This window comes from Nerophis ophidion, linkage group LG06 (assembly GCF_033978795.1).
Source record: "Nerophis ophidion isolate RoL-2023_Sa linkage group LG06, RoL_Noph_v1.0, whole genome shotgun sequence".
Taxonomy (NCBI): domain Eukaryota; kingdom Metazoa; phylum Chordata; class Actinopteri; order Syngnathiformes; family Syngnathidae; genus Nerophis; species Nerophis ophidion.
In genome coordinates, this window is record NC_084616.1 from 75,105,149 (window position 1) to 75,124,228 (window position 19,080).

Sequence of the window (19,080 nt, forward strand, 5' to 3'; positions counted from 1 at the left end):
ATCCAAAAGATTGCCAGCTTTGCACAGACAAATAAAAATACCATCCATCCATCCATCCGTCTTCTTCCGCTTATCCGAGGTCGGGTCGCGGGGGCAACAGCCTAAGCAGGGAAACCCAGACTTCCCTCTCCCCACCCACTTCGTCTAACTCTTCCCGGGGGATCCCGAGGCGTTCCCAGGCCAGCCGGGAGACATAGTCTTCCCAACGTGTCCTGGGTCTTCCCCATGGCCTCCTACCGGTTGGACGTGCCCTAAACACCTCCCTAGGGAGGCGTTCGGGTGGCATCCTGACCTGATGCCCGAACCACCTCATCTGGCTCCTCTCCATGTGGAGGAGCAGCGGCTTTACTTTGAGTTCCTCCCGGATGGCAGAGCTTCTCACCCTATCTCTAAGGGAGAGACCCAAACTCATTTCGGCCGCTTGTACCCGTGATCTTATCCTTTCGGTCATAACCCAAATCTCATGACCATAGGTGAGGATGGGAACGTAGATCGACCGGTAAATTGAGAGCTTTGCCTTCCGGCTCAGCTCCTTCTTCACCACAACGGATCGGTATGACGTCCGCATTACTGAAGACGCCGCACCGATCCGCCTGTCGATCTCACGATCCACTCTTACTTGAACTCCTCCACTTGGGGCAGGGTCTCCTCCCCAACCCGGAGATGGCATTCCACCCTTTTCCGGGCGAGAACCATGGACTCGGACTTGGAGGTGCCGATTCTCATTCCGGTCGCTTCACACTCGGCTGCGAACCGATCCAGTGAGAGCTGAAGATCCTGGTCAGATGAAGCCATCAGGACCACATCATCTGCAAAAAGCAGAGACCTAATCCTGCTGTCACCAAACCGGAACCCCTCAACGCCTTGACTGCGCCTAGAAATTCTGTCCATAAAAGTTATGAACAGAATGGGTGACAAAGGACAGCCTTGGCGGAGTTCAACCCTCATTGGAAATGTGTCCGACTTACAGCCGGCAATGCGGACCAAGCTCTGACACTGATCATACAGGGAGCGGACCGCCACAATAAGACAGTCCGATACCCCATACTCTCTGAGCACTCCCCACAGGACTTCCCAAGGGACACGGTCCAATGTCTTCTCCAAGTCCACAAAGCACATGTAGACTGGTTGGGCAAACTCCCATGCACCCTCAAGAACCCTGCCGAGAGTATAGAGCTGGTCCACAGTTCCACGACCAGGACGAAAACCGCACTGTTCCTCCTGAATCCGAGGTTCGACTATCCGACGTAGCCTCCTCTCCAGTACACCTGAATAAACCTTACCGGGAAGGCTGAGGAGTGTGATCCCACGATAGTTGGAACACACCCTCCGGTCCCCCTTCTTAAAGAGAGGAACCACCACCCCGGTCTGCCAATCCAGAGGTACCGCCCCCGATGTCCACGCGATGCTGCAGAGTCTTGTCAACCAAGACAGCCCCACAGCATCCAGAGCCTTAAGGATCTCCGGGCGGATCTCATCCACCCCCGGGGCCTTGCCACCGAGGAGCTTTTTAACTACCTATGAAAATCCCACTTCTGCACAAATGACATTAAATATAGCAACGGCCATTAGGCATAAAAGTAGTGTGATAATATATACATAATTGTTATAACATAATCACAGTGTTAAGAATAACATTCAAAATATAAAACATTCCCCTGCATTTTAATCTATCCAACTGTTTTCTTTCATACCCGTTCAAGAAGTCTCATTAATGGTAAGACGTACTTTATTTATTATTGGTTAGCTTCAGAATAAAAATCTTATTAAAAAGAATAAGAGATGTATTATGCTTTAAAAATGATGGTCTTACTTAAGAATGCACGCATTTTGTTGTATTTAGTGTTAAAAAATATTACGGATGTACATTTTAAAATATTTGGCATTCGTGGCTCTCTCAGCCAAAATGGTTTCCGACCCCTGATGTACATTCAGGTCAACCTTACACATATTCAGTCAATCAATCAATCAATGTTTATTTATATAGCCCCAAATCACAAATGTCTCAAAGGACTGCACAAATCATTACGATTACAACATCCTCGGAAGAACCCACAAAAGGGCAAGGAAAACTCACACCCAGTGGGCAGGGAGAATTCACATCCAGTGGGACGCCAGTGACAATGCTGACTATGAGAAACCTTGGAGAGGACCTCAGATGTGGGCAACCCCCACCTCTAGGGGACCGAAAGCAATGGATGTCGAGCGGGTCTAACATGATACTGTGAAAGTTCAATCCATAGTGGCTCCAACACAGCCGCGAGAATTCAGTTCAAGCGGATCCAAGACAGCAGCGAGAGTCCCGTCCACAGGAGACCATCTCAAGCGGAGGCACGGTGCCCAAGGAAAGTGATAAGTTTATAATATTTAGCACTGATGGACCTAATAATACAAAAAGCTCCTTGATAAGTTTCCCAGGAAGTGGGTCAAGTAAACATGTTTGTTTTATTCCATTTACACGTTGTAACAATTCTTCTAATGTTATTTCATCAAAATGAGAGAAACTATTTTGGATATTTGCAGTATCCGCCGTATATACAGTCGTATCTGTGTTACTATAACCCAGTTGTAGCTGGGACGCATTGTCTTTAATCTCCTTTCTAATAAGTTCAATTTTCTTATTAAAGAACTTCATAAAGTCATCTGCCGAATGGGTGGAGCTACTGGAAGGAGTCCCTTGTTGGGTTAGCGATGCTACCGTACTAAACAAAAATTTTGGATCGTTTTTATTAATGCGGATGAGATCCATCCATCCATTTTCTACCGCTTATTCCTAATAATTAGTTTTAGCTAAGGTAAGCATGCGTTTATAAGTTATTAAACTATCACTCCATGCTTGATGGTGCACCTCAAGTTTAGTCGTGCGCCATTTGCGTTCCAGCTTTCTACATAATAATTTCTGAGCTCTAGTTTCTTCAGTAAACCATGGCGTACGCCTTTTTGGAGCCTTTTTTAACTTCAGTGGTGCTATACTATCAATGGTTTTGCGCAGGGCGTTGTTAAAGTTAGTGAGGTTATCAATAGAGCCCACATACTTTGGGAACGGTGCCATTACCGAGGGCAGTAGGTCCGCAAGAGTCGTCGTTGTGGCAGCAGTAATGTTGCGGCTGCTATAGAAAGTTATTATTATTATTAGTTTGCCGAACATGAGTCTGAACTTCGAATTTTATAAGGTAATGATCGGACAGTCATCTTTGTCCAGTTGTTATGGCTAATCAGTGGCATATTTTTCTAGAAGGTTTTTCGATTAAACCGATTTGTATGACCTCATGCTTTTGACTGCATTCCACTATATGAAAACACATTGATTGGTTGAACCTCGCCATTCTCAGCTGCTCATAGCATCGCTTGACTTGCCACAGTGCAGTCTTATGATCTCACTCATCAGGATCTTCTTGTGATGTTGCTGATGTTTCCACTGCAGTGGCGGTTTCAGGTTCAATTAAGCCAAGCTTTTATGTCGAATGAAGCAAGGTCACACCGCTCTTGTGGTGCGCACGCTGTAATTCAGATGACTTACTGGATGCTTGTGTATGCACATCCGCTTTGGTTCCCTGTCAAGAGGCTGGCTCTCATAGGTGATACGCCTTCAAATGGAAATGTGAAGCAGTACTTGGGTTATCGCAACCCTTGAAAACAGCGGTGGCAGTGAATAATAAAACCTTTAGTCTGAACTCGTAACTTCTAAAAAGTACCAACAAACTTAAGAGATCGGCCTGCATGACCAAAGTTGTTTACCATAAAGAAGAATGTCTTCGAGCTGAATGTGATTTTAGGTTGAAGTTTTAAACATGCTGACTCACTGACATGTTTTTGGCTCGCTTACTTATTATACCCAAAAGTGAGCAAAGCAGTTATAAATATTCCACCTGTGTTTATTTCCTGCTATAACAAACAGTCTCTTATGGAGAAGGTCTGCTTGAGCATAATATGTTGGGTGGGAATCCCTTTCCATTACGAGATGGCGATTTAATACTTCTTCCAAGGTGTTTATGTTTTCATCACAGTTTGTTGGTTAGTCGGAATAGTGATTAAAAAAGACCTACGCTCTGAGTGAGGTCCAAGAGCCAGCTCCAGCTCCTGGTGCCCAAGACGAGACTTAAAACCAGGGGTCTCTGTGGTCGGCCCTAAGCCCTGGAACACTCTGCCCCTCCATGTTAGAACTGCTCCCTCTGTGGAGTGTTTTAAGTCTCGTCTTAAGACCCACTTTTATTCTTTGGCTTTTAGTGGCGTGGTCCTCTGTGTTTTTAAAATTTAGATTTTTATTGGGGTGAGTTTTTCCTTGCGCTTATGTGGGCTTTGTACCGCGGATGTCGTTGTGGCTTGTGCAGCCCTTTGAGACACTTGTGATTTAGGGCTATATAAATAAACATTGATTGATAGATTGATTTGTTTTGATTGGTTTTAGTGGCGTGGTCCTCTGTGTTTTTAAAATTTTGATTTTTATCGGGGTGAGTTTTTCCTTGCCCTTATGTGGGCTTTGTACTGCGGATGTCGTTGTGGCTTGTGCAGCCCTTTGAGACACTTGTGATTTAGGGCTATATAAATAAACATTGATTGATAGATTGATTTGTTTTGATTGGTTTTACCCTTTTAAAATCGTTTTTAATCATATTTATTTAATCATATTTTATATTTATGTATTTCTCTATTTTCTGTTTTTATTCAGTCATTGGTGGAGCTAAGGATAATATTTGAATATTGTTTTTAATATTATCGTACAGCACTTTGGAAACATTTTATGTGCTATACAAGTAAAGTGGATTGGATTGGACTACTTTGCTTTATAAAAAATAAGATTTTTCTCAATGAATAACATGTTAAATAAGGTCAGAATTCAGAAGTTCTTTCTTTAGTTTATTTCGAACATGAACACACTTACAGTATAATACATCACTCTTTTTCATATCATTTTACTTTACATCAGGGGTGTCAAACTCAAATACAGAGTGGGCCAAAATTTTAAACGGAACAAAGCCGCGGGCCAAGGTTGAACAAATTATCCTTTTAAGAGGACCCGAACAGGTTTTGCATTGAATATTGAACAAGCTAGGGAGTGGGGTTTGGTGGTAGCGTGGGTGTATATTGTAGCGCCCCAGAAAAATTAGTGGGGCGCTGGGGTTCTGGGTATTTCTTCTGTTGTGTTTATGTTGTGTTACGGTGCGGATGTTCTCCCGAAATGTGTTTGTCATTCTTATTTGGTGTGGATTCACAGTGTGGCGCATATTTATAACAGTGTTAAAGTTGTTTCTACGGCCATCCTCAGTGTGACCTGTATGGCTGTTGACCAAGTATGACTTCCATTCACTTATGTGTGTGTAAAAGCTGTAAATATTATGTGACTGGACCGGCACGCTGTTTGTATGGGAGAACGCTAAAGGGAATGCCCTTAAGGCCCGCCCCCAATATCGTTGTCCCAATGTAAATTCGGAAAAATGGTTGTCGCGGGTGATTTTCGGGGCGGGCACTGAACTTCGGGAGTCTCCCGAGAAAATCGGTAAGGTTGGCAAGTATGAGTATTAGCGGTGAATGCGGTGTTACAGCGGCACCACCGTTGTATAATACCGGCGGGCCAGCTCTAATGTTAATTAGATATTGCCTCAAGGGCCAAATGAAATTACACGGCGGGCCAAATTTGGCCCGCGGGCCGGAGTTTGACACCAGTGCTTTACATCATGTCCGAAAATGAGTAGGAAGAAGAAAAGCTTATTTAATCCTACCCCTTTCCCACTTCAGAGCGTTTACAAATATATAGAATCATTTACTGACCTTTTAATAATAAAATAACATCTGTGAGTTAGTATACACAACAGTTTTGTAACATGTAATCAATTTAATTCAGTCATTATTTACATCCTGAGATGCAGAATATCTTATTTTCAATAAGGTTGAAAGTATTTCTCATAATTCTTCTTCTTTGTACTTTGTAAGCACTATTAATTTGAACAACCTCATATCAATACAATGTTTAACTTGTTGACTTAATCGATTCCATACTTTAATTCCACATATTGATATGCTAAAGGTTTTAAGTGTTGTACGTGCATACAAATGTTTTAAATTAGATTTTCCTTTAAGGTTGTTTTTCTCCTCTTTAGTTGAGAAGAATTGGTGTACATTCTTTGGTAGCAGGTTATATCATTTTAGCTGTTTGGAATTTTACCAAATCACCAAACTTTAATATTTTTGACTCAATAAATAAAGGGTTTGTTTGTTCTCTATATCCAACATTATGTATTATTCTAATTGATCTTTTTTGTAACACGGTTGACGAATGTAGCGCACATTTGTAGTTAAGTTCACCTTTGAATACGAAAACACTACATGTCTTCCGCTTGTTTAAATGTCTAAAGCCTGAACAAAAACAATATTCACTGAACCAGGACTTCTTTATCATGCTGCTGATTCTCCCACAGGGCGTAATGAATCTGAGAACAGCGTGAACCCGAACGATTTACCTCTCTGACCATTCGCTCGAGTACCCTGCGTGTTTTCCCCCACTGAGCCCAAGTAAACCATCTGTTATCTTGTTTTTCTCACTATTTATCGCTCCTATGGTACTGTCATCTTTGTTAGCTTGTTATTGCATTGGGTATTGAATGGGAGTGAGGTAGAAGAATGATCATTTGAAAACATCCTTGTACGTTTCAATGAGACTTTGTGGAAGTGTTACACATGATTGATAAGGACCCATTATAATATTCCCCCCATCTATTCTTCACACCAGTTTCCATAAAGTGGAAACTATATGTGTGCTGTTCCAGGATTTTTTTTTAATTTGTGAGGTGGACTATCCTGTTTATCGACAACCTGTCAATAAACTAAATTAAACTAAACTAAACCCGTTGACCAACTCATTAACTCCTGATCCAGCATTACTACTGTGAGCCAACATTGATATACATCGTTGACACATCGCTTTTAGCAAAGGGTTAATTACTATGAAAAAATGGTTTGTTGATTGATTGAAACGTTTATTATTAGATTGCACAGTACAGTACATATTCCGTACAATTGACCACTAAATGCTAACACCCCAAAAAGTTTTTCAAATTGTTTAACTTGGGGTCCACGTTAATCAATTCATGGTAGTTCATGTTCATGTTGACTTGTTGTTTACTTCATTAATTAGTGCTAGAGTGCTTTTTGCAAAAGCAGATTTATGGTTATCTAAAAAAACAAAACAAAAAACAGTTGAGTTAATCTATGAAAAGCTTGGTTCTTAGACTTAGACAAACTGTATTGATCCATAAGGGAAATTGTTCCACACAGTAGCTCAGTTACAAAAAATGGAAAGGGTAAGGCTGGAAAGGATAATGCAGGTATAAATAGACGAATTATAGCGATATAAAATATAGCATATATACGTAATATTTACATATTATATTTACAGTATATAATATATACCAATACTGATATATTATATTATCCATCCATCCATCTTCTTCCGCTTATCCGAGGTCGGGTCGCGGGGGCAACAGCCTAAGCAGGGAAGCCCAGACTTCCCTCTCTCCAGCCACTTCGTCTAGCTCTTCCCGGGGGATCCCGAGGCGTTCCCAGGCCAGCCGGGAGACATAGTCTTTCCAATGTGTCCTGGGTCTTCCCCGTGGACTCCTACCAGCTGGACGTGCCCTAAACACCTCCCTAGGGAGGCGTTCGGGTGGCATCCTGACCAGATGCCCGAACCACCTCATCTGGCTCCTCTCCATGTGGAGGAGCAGCGGCTTTACTTTGAGCTCCTCCCGGATGGGAGAGCTTCTCACCCTATCTCTAAGGGAGAGACCCACCACCAGCGAGGGAAACTTATTTTGGTCGGTTGTACCCGGGATTTTGTCCTTTCGGTCATGACCCAAAGCTCATGAGCGTAGGTGAGGATGGGAACGTAGATCGACCGGTAAATTGAGAGCTTTGCCTTCCGGCTCAGCTCCTTCTTCACCACAACGGATCGATACAGCGTCCGCGTTGATCCGCCAGTCAACCTAACAATCCACTCTTCCCTCACTCGTGAACAAGACTCCGAGGTACTCGAACTCCTTCACTTGGGGCAGGGTCTCCTCCCCAACCCAGAACTGCCACTCCACCCTTTTCCGGGTGAGAACTATGGACTCGGACTTGGAAGTGCTGATTTTTTTAATAATATATATGTGAGGGGCGTGGCCTGCGGACCTGCAGCAAAGTGGGGTGTGCCAGGACCGGCTTCGAGATTAGCGACAGGTGCGTGGATGACACAGCCCACCTGTCGCTCTGTTAAGGCAGCAGTCGGGAAGGAGAAAGAGAGTTGTTGATGGTCGTTGAGGGTGGAGAGTTGGCAGCCGAGCACGAGCGAGAGTGAGAACAGAGATTGAAGAGAAACCATTTGTGTGCTCACTGGCGAGTTTGACAGACAAAAGCATAAAGGAACATTTATTGAAAAATAAACCATTGTTCGCAAATATGACCGTTGGTGATCCAAGGAACCCTGAGGAGCAAGACCTCCACAATATACAAGATATAGAATGGGATCTATCGGTCTGTCTTCTGATGTATGTTGTTCATTGGCAGCATAGAAATAAACCTTGACTTAGATTGACTCTTAAAAGTAATTCTTGTTTCTTTCTTTTTTTAATATCTTGATTTCCTTCTACACTATTTGGTGAGGTTCACTTTTCTAGTTTTTTGTATCACTTTTGCCGCCTCACCTGTCACCCGTCCAATCATCCTGTCATCCCACCTTCATTTTTATGTTATTTCATTTCTTTATCAGGCTTTGTCATCCCTCTCCTCCTCCCCATACAATTCAGCAATCTATGCATCATTTCCTGCTCTATTATTCCACAATATCTGCTCTGTTAGTCTTCGGCTTCACCCACATGGTCCCCCCTTTTCCTCCTCAATCCACTTCCATGCCCGTCATTCCGCTCCCCGCTATCTCCTCCCCAATCACCCCCTGTCATCTCCCATTCCTTTCCACCCCGCTCATTGTCGCCTGTCACTATTTCATCATTTCTTTCATCAGGATTGCTTTCTCCCCACCCGTCCGTCTCCATCCCCCCTCGCCCTCATCTGTCCATCACCATGTCATGTTTTGACATCTACCCATTCTCGTCCTGTAACCCCCTATAACCATCAGACCGTTTTCCTCTGGCCGTCACTTTCCTCTTGTCTTTTTTTCCCCTCATCTTCTCCTCTCCCCGCTGTGTCCCCACCTCCTTTTGACCCGTGTGCGAGTGCATTTCACTAACATGTATGAGCACAATCGCCAAAAGAGGTGCGCACTTTTTTCGGGGGATTTCATTTAACCACGAAAGACAATGACCGATTCCCACGCTTGGTTCAATCACAGAAGATCCATAAAGGAAATGTTCGACTCCCGCAGATTCCGATTATTTCTCCTGTGAGTGACAAAATTACATCCCAGCTAGGAACAGTAAACAAAATCCACACGGGCTCGCAGCTTGTGGCCGCCTAATTGGACAGAGATGTGAAAGGCTGTTCTTCCGCCACGTTAGACACTGTGATGGAGTTGGCAGGGAACCAGGCAATAACAACAATTTTAAGGCTTTGTGAATTAACTTGAGCTTCACCTTTTGTTTTGATAACGATAACACTTGTGGGGGGAGGAAATGTAAGTCAACTGTGACAATGCAACAAATGGAAATTATTCGAGATGTCCGATAATATCGGACTGCCGATATCGGACGATAAATGTTTTAAAATGTAATATCGGAAATTATCGGTATCTGTTTCAAAAAGTAAATTTAATGACTTTTTAAAACGCCGCCGTGTACACGGACGTAGGGAGTACAGCGAACCAATAAGCCTTAAAGCAGGGGTGGGCATTACGTCGATCGCGATCGACTGGTCGATCTCGGAGGGTGTGTCAGTCGATCTCAAGCCAGGCATTAAAAAATCTACATAAAAATGAGCAATCATCAATCATACCAAGACTTCACTTTCGTCAGTTGTTTGACATTCTCGGCACCCGAGGATCTTGTGAGATGACGCTGGCTGCTGCGAGCTCATATTTAAGAAAAAAATCACTAACAGGGCGGACGCAGAGAAACACATTTTATTTCTAGAGACTCCGTACCTACTGTCAAAACTCTAAAGAGCGACTGCACAGTTCCTGTCTTCACCATAAAAGACCTGTTTCATCCTGCCTGTGCTAACAAAATAAGAGTCTCAGAAAGCTAGCGTGCACAAGCTAGCAAGCTACGGAGTTTGATGCCAATGTATTTCTCCCCCGCCCTCAGCGACCGCTTTCTCACTTGCTTGCCCACCCGCACAGTCACTGACGTCACTCACCTGCTGCCAGACATTAAAGGGCCACACACATATGCTACTCTCATAACAAAGTGTTTAAAAACGGGTATGCAAGTTGGACAAATGAGATGCCAAATCCAACCACTTTCATGTGGTGTTGAACAGAAAGGAGGACTTTTTTTTCCCCTCCATTTGAAAATGCGGACGTTATCAGCACCACTGTCTAATTCCAATCAATGCAAGTCATCAGAATCAGGTAATACACCAACTTATATTCTTGTCTTCATGAAAGAAAGGAATCTATGTGTGTTAAACATGCTTGTATTATCATTAAACACCATTAACTTGTTAACAAAAATGTCTCTTTCATAAATAAATAAATATAAATTATAAATAGGAACCCCGCGACCCCGAAAGGGAATAAGCGGTAGAAAATGGATGGATGGATGTAAATAGGAATGAGGTAGATCTCCTCGACTTGGTCAATTGAAAAGTAGCTCGCCTGCAGAAAAAGTGTGAGCGCCCTTGCCTTAAAGGGACTGCCTTTGCGTGCCGGTCCAGTCACATAATATCTACGGCTTTTCACGCCCACAAGTGAATGCAAGGCATACTTGGTCAACAGCCTTACAGGTCACACTGAGGGTTGCCGTATAAACAAATATGCGCCACACCATGAACCCACACCAAACAAGAATAACAAACACATTTCGGGAGAACATCCGCACCGTAACACAACATAAACACAACAGAACAAATACCCAGAATCCCTTGCAGCACTAACTCTTCCGGGACGCTACCCCATACCCGCCCACCTCAACCTTCTTATGCTGTCTCAGAGAAAGCATGTCTCAAATTCCAAGCTGCTGTTTTGAGGCATGTTAATATATGCACTTTGTGACTTCAATAATAAATATAGCAGTGCCATGTTGGCATTTTTTCCCATCACCTGAGTTGATTTATTTTGGAAAACCTTGTTACATTGTTTAATGCATCCAGCGGGGCATCACAACAAAATTAGGCATAATAATGTGTTCATTCCACGACTGTATATATCGGTATCGGTCATTAAGAGTTGGACAATATCGGAATATCGGACATCGGCAAAAAAGCCATTATCGGACATCCCTAGAAATTATATTTATTACTGCTCAGAAATAGTTTTTTATTCTACCACAATACTGAGTGTGGAGCAAACAGAGTCGCTCATACACAAAAATTATGAACGTAAGATGTTACTTATCCTGCACCCAAATCTCTCTGAGTTTATTTTTGCTATCATTTTTTATTTTTTTATTTTCATAATTAGAGAAAAAGCATGTATGTTCAAATGTTAACTTCTAATTTGCTCAGATTGCCATAAAATGTTTCCATTTCAGTAAAAAAATAATTTTAATTTATACGGACAAGCGGTAGAAAATGGATACTCCATACTGCATTAATATATGCTCATTTTAAACTTTCATGAAGAGAGGGAAATCATAACTAAGTCAGTTGACCAAAACTTATTGAACAGTTATTAAGCAGTGGCACAAACATTCATGTCATTTCCAAAACAGGAAGTGCAAAATTGTCAGAGACATTTTAAGTGTAAAAAAAAAAAAGAGTTGTAATCAAATAGTATTCATCCTTCGCTATGTGTTAGGTTACTACGGATGTTATTAAATTCTGTTGTTGACAATTTTTTTCATACGGTGTTGATCTGGAAATGTTTGCCTCGACATTTTGATGGTGTGGGCGTTTGGCACCGAGCGAAGGTGTTGACATGCCGAGTAAGCACTCTTCATTCTCTAGAAGGTGACTTTTCTAATGATGCTACATTATAGCAGTAATGCTACTTTTTATAACAGCGCTTTTGGCCCACACATGACACATTACGGTTGTCTGTTCGACATATTACCACTTGAAACCAAACCACTGCCCAACGATGGACGCCCTGCTGTTTTTTGGGGGAATTACTTCTTCCTTCATTCGCACCTTCTTTCTCTCGTATTACCACTTGCACGGCTCCGCTAGCATCACAGCTAACGTTACCCGTGCTGCTACCTCTCTGCTCCGCGAGGGCGTATACGTATGTGACGTATGACGTGACGTGTGTAAGAAGGTGTGCTTGTCTGTGAGAAGGAGAGACAGGAAAAAGCAAGAAAAGCCTGTAGTGTAATGCCCGCAGCTAAAAGCAACTGCGTGAGAATGTATACGCGAATATCACGATATAGTCATTTTCTATAACGCACAGAGACCAACCTGCGATATATCTTGTATATCCATATATCGCGCAGCCATAGTTGGTAACAAAATCCCCACATTGACAGGGGGTCGGTATCTGAAAAAAACTAGGGATGCTAATTCAAATTGACACAGTTTGACCTTTTTTTGCAGCCTAGACGTTTTGTCCTTGTGGAATAAACCTGGGACATTTTTGGATCAATATTTAATCCCCGCCCTGCGATGAGGTGGCGACTTGTCCAGGGTGTACCCTGCCTTCCGCCCGATTGTAGCTGAGATAGGCGCCAGCGCCCCCCGCGACCCCGAAAGGGAATAAGCGGTAGAAAATGGATGGATGGATGGATATTTAATCCCCGCTGTACACCCTACCCCGCCTTTGCCCTAAGGGTCTCCATCTACAAATACACCTATGTTGTCTATGTCAGTGGTTCTCAACCGTTTTTCAGTGATGTAGCCCCTGTGAACATTTTCTTTAATTCAAGTACCCCCTAATCAGAGCAAAGCAGTTTTGGTTGAAAAAAAGAGATAAAGAAGTAAAATACAGCACTATGTCATCAGTTTCTGATTTATTCAATTGTATAACAGTGCAAAATATTGCTTATTTGTAGTGGTCTTTCTTGAACTATTTGGAAAAAAAGATATAAAAATAATTAAAAACTTGTTAAAAAATAAACAAGTGATTCAATTATAAATAAAGATTTCTGCACTTAGAAGTAATCATCAACTTAAAGTGCCCTCTTTGGGGATTGTAAGAGATCCATCTTAATTCTAAACATTTCTTCACAAAAAAAAAAGAAATCTTTAACATCAATATTTATGGAACATGATCACAAAAAATCTAGCTGTCAACACTGAATATTGCATTGTTGCATTTCTTTTCACAGTTTATCAACTTAAATTCATATTTTGTTGAAGCATTATTCAATAAATATATTTATAAAGGATTTTTGAATTGATGCTATTTTTAGAATATTTTAAAAATATCTCACATACCCCTTGGCATTCCTTCAAGTACCCCCAGGGGTACGCGTACCCCCATTTGAGAACCACTGGTCCATGTGGTGGGACATTCAAGAAGAGAACCTCTGAAGAATAAATTCTGAAATGTACTTTCACTATGTGTCTACAATCAATGATTGCGTTTTATATCTGATATTGATTTTGTTTTTTTTCTTCTTTGGGTTCCACCTCCTCAGATGATTTAATCAATATTTCCCATTTGATACATCCCACCTCTCCATCACTGTCAATATCTTGCATTTGTTCCTATTCTAAGACTTGAACTTAGACTGTATTGATCTGGAAAGGAAAATTGTTCCTCTGTAGTCATTTTTTCATGTCTGTTATGAATCTATACTGAATCTATACAGCTTATCGCATGCTTGCAAACCCTACAGTATATAACATTTTGCAAAAAGCTGTTCTCCAGAACGTGCTGGTTGTAATTATGTGACATGTGCTGTGAGGAGCTGGCAGGGCCTGGTGCAGTTATCAAGCATGTATGTGCTGTAGTTTTGCCTGCTGATTTCAAGTTGAATATGGTTTAAAAAAAAACACTTTGGTTGTGGATATACAGTATGAAAAGTTAACACAAGACAGATGAGTTGGCCACTCCTGCCCTCGCTCTGCTAGCAGCTGAACTCCAGTGCTATAATTCTCATGGTGCAAGAATCAAAGAAGGAAAGAAAACTGCTGTGTGGCGATGCACGGAATACTGTTTTGGCATTTGTTTGGGTCAATATAGTGGTTTGCCTTGCAGCTCCAACATGAACATTTACTTTATATTCATTGTGACGAACCACGTTAAACTCAGATTCCCATCCAACAAAGGTCTCAACTCATTCTCCTTCTATGCCACATCAATATGGAATGCACTCCCAACAGGTGTAAAAGAAAGTGCATCTCTATACTCCTTCAAAACCGCACTAAAAGATCACCTCCAGGCAACTACAACCCTAGACTAACACCCTCCCCTCACCACATCCCACCTTCCCAGATTGTAAATACCGTATTTTTCGGATTATAAATCGCTCCTGAGTATACGTCGCACCGGCCGAAAATGCATAATAAAGAAGGAAAAAAACATATATACGTCGCAATGGAGTATAAGTCGCATTTTTGGAGGAAATGTATTCGATAAAATCCAACACCAAGAATAGACATTTGAAAGGCAATTTAAAATAAATAAATAATAGTGAACAACAGGCTGAATAAGTGTACGTTATATGAGACATAAATAACCAACTGAGAAGGTGCCTGCTATGTTAACATAACATATTATGGTAAGAGTCATTCAAATAACTATAACTTATAGAACATGCTATACGTTTACCAAACAATCTGTCACTCCTAATCGCTAAATCCCATGAAATCTTCTTTCTCGATGTCTCTTCTAAACAACTCTGCCAACTCCAAAGGTATGTGCCGCTTCCTCTTGTCGTTTTCTGCTGCATATTTCACTACGTCCAGCTTGTAATCTGCAGTACATGATTTCCTTTTCGGTCCAGTTTTTGTTCAGCCCTTTTCAGTTTTATAAGTTACCCCCAACGACGAAATGATCCATCTTAATAGCTACGGCAGTAGCATATAGCAGTTAGCATTCCATGACCGACAATACACTTCTGCCATGACCCTCCCCCGCCGAATTCTTATTGGTTGACGTGTGTGTGACGATTGCTGACATTTTCTTTGTCTCTTCCGCGAATGAGATAAATAATATTATTTGATATTTTACGGTTATGTGTTAATAATTTCAAACATAAGTCGCTCCGGAGTATAAGTCGCACCCCCGGCCAAACAATGAAAAAAACTGCGACTTATAGTCCGAAAAATACGGTAATCAAGTGTAAATAATCAAATGTATATACTTGTTCTTATGCTTTCTGAGCTCACTATGTTCTCTGCTGGCTGTACATATCCTACCAAGTCAGACCGACACTGTTACAATGTCCATTTCTCAGAATGATATACAGGACTGTCTCAGAAAATTTGAATATTGTGATAAAGTTCTTTATTTTCTGTAATGCAACTAAAAACATGAAAATGTCATACATTCTGGAGTCATTACACATCTACAAAGCTCTATGGAGATGATGATTTAATTTTCCAGCATGATCTGGCACCTGCCCACAGTGCCAAAACCACCAGTAACTGGTGTATTGACCATGGCATTACTGTCCGCGATTGGCCTGCCAACTCCCCTGACCTGAACCCCATAGAGAATTTGTGGGATATTGTGAAGAAGAAGCTGAAAGACACCAGACCCAATAATGCAAATGAGATGAAGGCTGCTATTGAAGCATCCTGGGCATCCATAACACCTCAGCAATGCCACAGGCCGATTGCCTCCATGCCACGCTGCATTGATGCAGTAATCCGTGCAAAAGGATTCCCAACCAAGTACTGAGTGCATTAATTGACATTTTCAAATGTTTGATTTTTATTTTGTTTTTAAAAATCTTTTTTTTTTTACTTGGTCTGAGGAAATATTCAAATTTCTTGACATAGGATTTTTGAGTTTTCTTAAGCTGTATGCCATAATCAGCAATATTAAGATAATAAAAGACTTGCAATATTTCAGTTGATGTGTAATGAATCCAGAATGTATGACAATTCCATGTTTTTAGTTGCATTACAGAAAATAAAGGACTTTATCACAATATTCAAATTTTCTAAGACAGTCCTGTAATTGTTGACTGAAGTGCTGATATCAACCAAATCCACCCCCCTCCGCATTCCACCCCCCGGATTGTAAATAATGTAAATAATTCAATGTATACACTCTGATGATTAACTTGTGTGATGACTGTATGTCAGGTTCAAACACTGATAACATCTATTAATCAGACAAGAAGCAAGGAACCATGCAGAGACAGAGTTCAATTTAGCTCATGAGGAGAACGCATGAAGCTGAACACTTAGTCACAGTTTCGCCCTCCGCTCTAAGGTTCAGCTCCCGCGTCCCTCTATTTATTCAGGAGTTCCATAGTCAACATCACTGAAGCCGCCTCTAAAAGGAGTGGTCATATATATCATGCAAAACAAGGTCCAGTACGCACAACATGTCACGAAATGTACTGGGTCCTTGTGATTGCCTTGTTTCTGCTTCGTCTGCAGCCGTCATCTTATCTTCGTTGAGATCCTTGTAGTCCTTGGCTGTTAGCGGGCTAAAACAAAGATAACAAGTGCGGGCAGACAAGAAATTTTGTCCTCACACAGATAGAAAAAACGCGGCTTAAGCACAATAGCTAATAACTATAGCAACCAGATTTTAAGCATACTAAAGTTGTATGATGATATATATACATGATTATTCCAACACTGTATTATGCTGCTAGTATATATTTGTACCATGAATTGATTAACGTGGACCCCGACTTAAACAAGTTGATGAACTTATTGGGGTGTTACCATTTAGTGGTCAATTGTACGGAATATGTACTGTACTGTGCAATCTACTAATAAAAGTTTCAATCAATCAATCTATCCCTTTAAGTTTGAGCCCATAAGACGGATTGACTTGGCGGTATATAGCTTCGTAACATGCTATTCTTTCTTCTTCTACAGAACTGATCCAGAATGGCCGCTTGCTAACGCTTCCCCTGGCGGCGGGAGACCTGCACTCCCTTCTGCCCGATAGAGACGGCATGCGGCTGTATGTGGCCATGAAAGATAACCTGCTGTCCACCAGCATGGATGACATCACGCAGAACCCCCGCAAGGTATACACATCATTTGCCATAGCAACTGATTGACAATTAGGTGTTATTTTTAGTAAACTGCCAGTGATTTAGCAGCACCGTAGGCCAGGGGTTAGTTCTGGTGCCTCACAATATGAATGCATTGGGTTTGATCCCCGGCCTCTGCGTTTTTCTGTGTGGAGTTTGCATGTTCTCCCCGTGACTGGGTGGGTTCCCTAGGGGAGAGGTTGATCGGCAACATTAAATTGACCCTAGTGTGTGAATGTGAGTGTGAATGTCGTCTGTCTATCAGTGTTGGCCCTGTGATAAGGTGGCGACTTGTCCAAGGTGTATGCCGCCTTCCGCCCGAATGCAGCAGAGATAGGCTCCAGCACGCCCCGCAACCCCAAAGGGAATAAGCGGTAGGAAATGGATGGGATGGATGGATGGTAGTTATTTAGCAGCACGGTGGCCCAGGGGTTAGCGCTGGTGCCTCACAATACGAACGCACTAGGTTTGACCCCCGGGCTCTGGGTTTTTCTGTGTGGATTTTGCATGTTCTCCCCATGACTGGGTGGGTTCCCTAGGGGATAGGTTGATTGGCAACACTAAATTGACCCGAGTGTGTGAATGTTAACCTGCGATGAGGTGGCGACTTGTCCAGGGTGTACCGCGCCTTCAGCCCGAATGCAGCAGAGATAGGCTCCAGCACGCCCTGCGACCCTGAACGGGACAAGTGGTTGAAAATGGATGGATGGATGGATGAGGCGGCGTGGCTTTGTTGGTAGAGCGCCCGTGCCAGAAACTTGAGGGTTCCAGGTTCGAACCCCGCTTCCGCCATCCTAGTCACTGCCGTTGTGTCCTTGGGCAAGACGCTTCACCGACCTGCTCCCAGTGCCACCCACACTGGTTTAAATGTAGCTCAGATATTGGGTTTCACGGTGGAAAGGGCTTTGAGTCACGAGAGAAAAGTGCTATATAAATATAATTTGCTTCACTTCCCATTCATATGTACCCCTTTAAATGTAGGGACAAAGTCACCAAGTTGGCAATAAGGCAAGTCCATTTAAATGAGTTTAAGTGAGGGCAAACATCTGTTTGAAATGGTTCTCAAATGGGGGTACTTGAAGGTATGCCAAGGGGTACGTGAGATTTAAAAAAAATTATCTAAAAGTAGCAACAATTCCAAAATCCTTTATAAATATATTTATTGAATAATACTTTAACAAAATATGAAAGTAAGTTCATAAACTGTGAAAAAACAAATACAACAATGCAATATTCAGTGTTGACAGCTAGATTTTTTTGTGGACATGTTCCATAAATATTGATGTTAAAGATTGCTTTTTTTGTGAAGAAATGTTTAGAAGTAAGTTGATGAATCCAGATGGATCTCTATTACAATCCCCAAAGAGGGCACTTTAAGTTGATGATTACTTCCATGTGTAGAAATTTTTATTTACAATTGAATCAATTCTTTATTTTTCAACAAGTTTTTAGTTATTTTTATATCTTTTTCTCCCAAATAGTTAAAAAAAGACCACTACAAAAAAGCAATATTTTGCACTGTTATACAATTTAATAAATCAGAAACTGATGACATAGTGCTGTATTTGACTTCTTTATCTCTTTTTTTCAACCAAAAATGCTTTGCTTTGATTAGGGGGTACTTGGTGGTTCTCACATCACTGAGAACCACTGTTGTAGAGGGCCACCAGAAATATGGAACACTTCTTTAACTTGTATTTAGTTTGACCAAATTATTGCACTTCCTTTGTTCGGGGCAGTATTTTTAATTTCAGTGGAGCTTTATGACACAAATAATGTAAATCCTAACACCCTTTAGACAGGATGTTCCAAGTGAGCCCTGCCCTTTCCTGTCCGAGATGAATATCGCATTTCTCTCTCTCACTAATGAGGCTGCACTAATATCCAT

General features: G+C 41.8%; 1 protein-coding gene across 4 annotated transcripts in view; it reads left to right on the top strand.

The window, feature by feature from the left end:
- sema3h (sema domain, immunoglobulin domain (Ig), short basic domain, secreted, (semaphorin) 3H) overlaps positions 1-19,080 on the top strand; it is a 206,082-nt gene that overhangs the window by 66,015 nt on the left and 120,987 nt on the right. For all 4 annotated transcript variants that reach the window (XM_061904843.1, XM_061904845.1, XM_061904842.1 and 1 more), the window contains one exon: positions 17,032-17,186. In XM_061904843.1, coding sequence (XP_061760827.1) covers positions 17,032-17,186 — 155 coding nt within the window. The remainder of the gene's footprint in view (positions 1-17,031; positions 17,187-19,080) is intronic.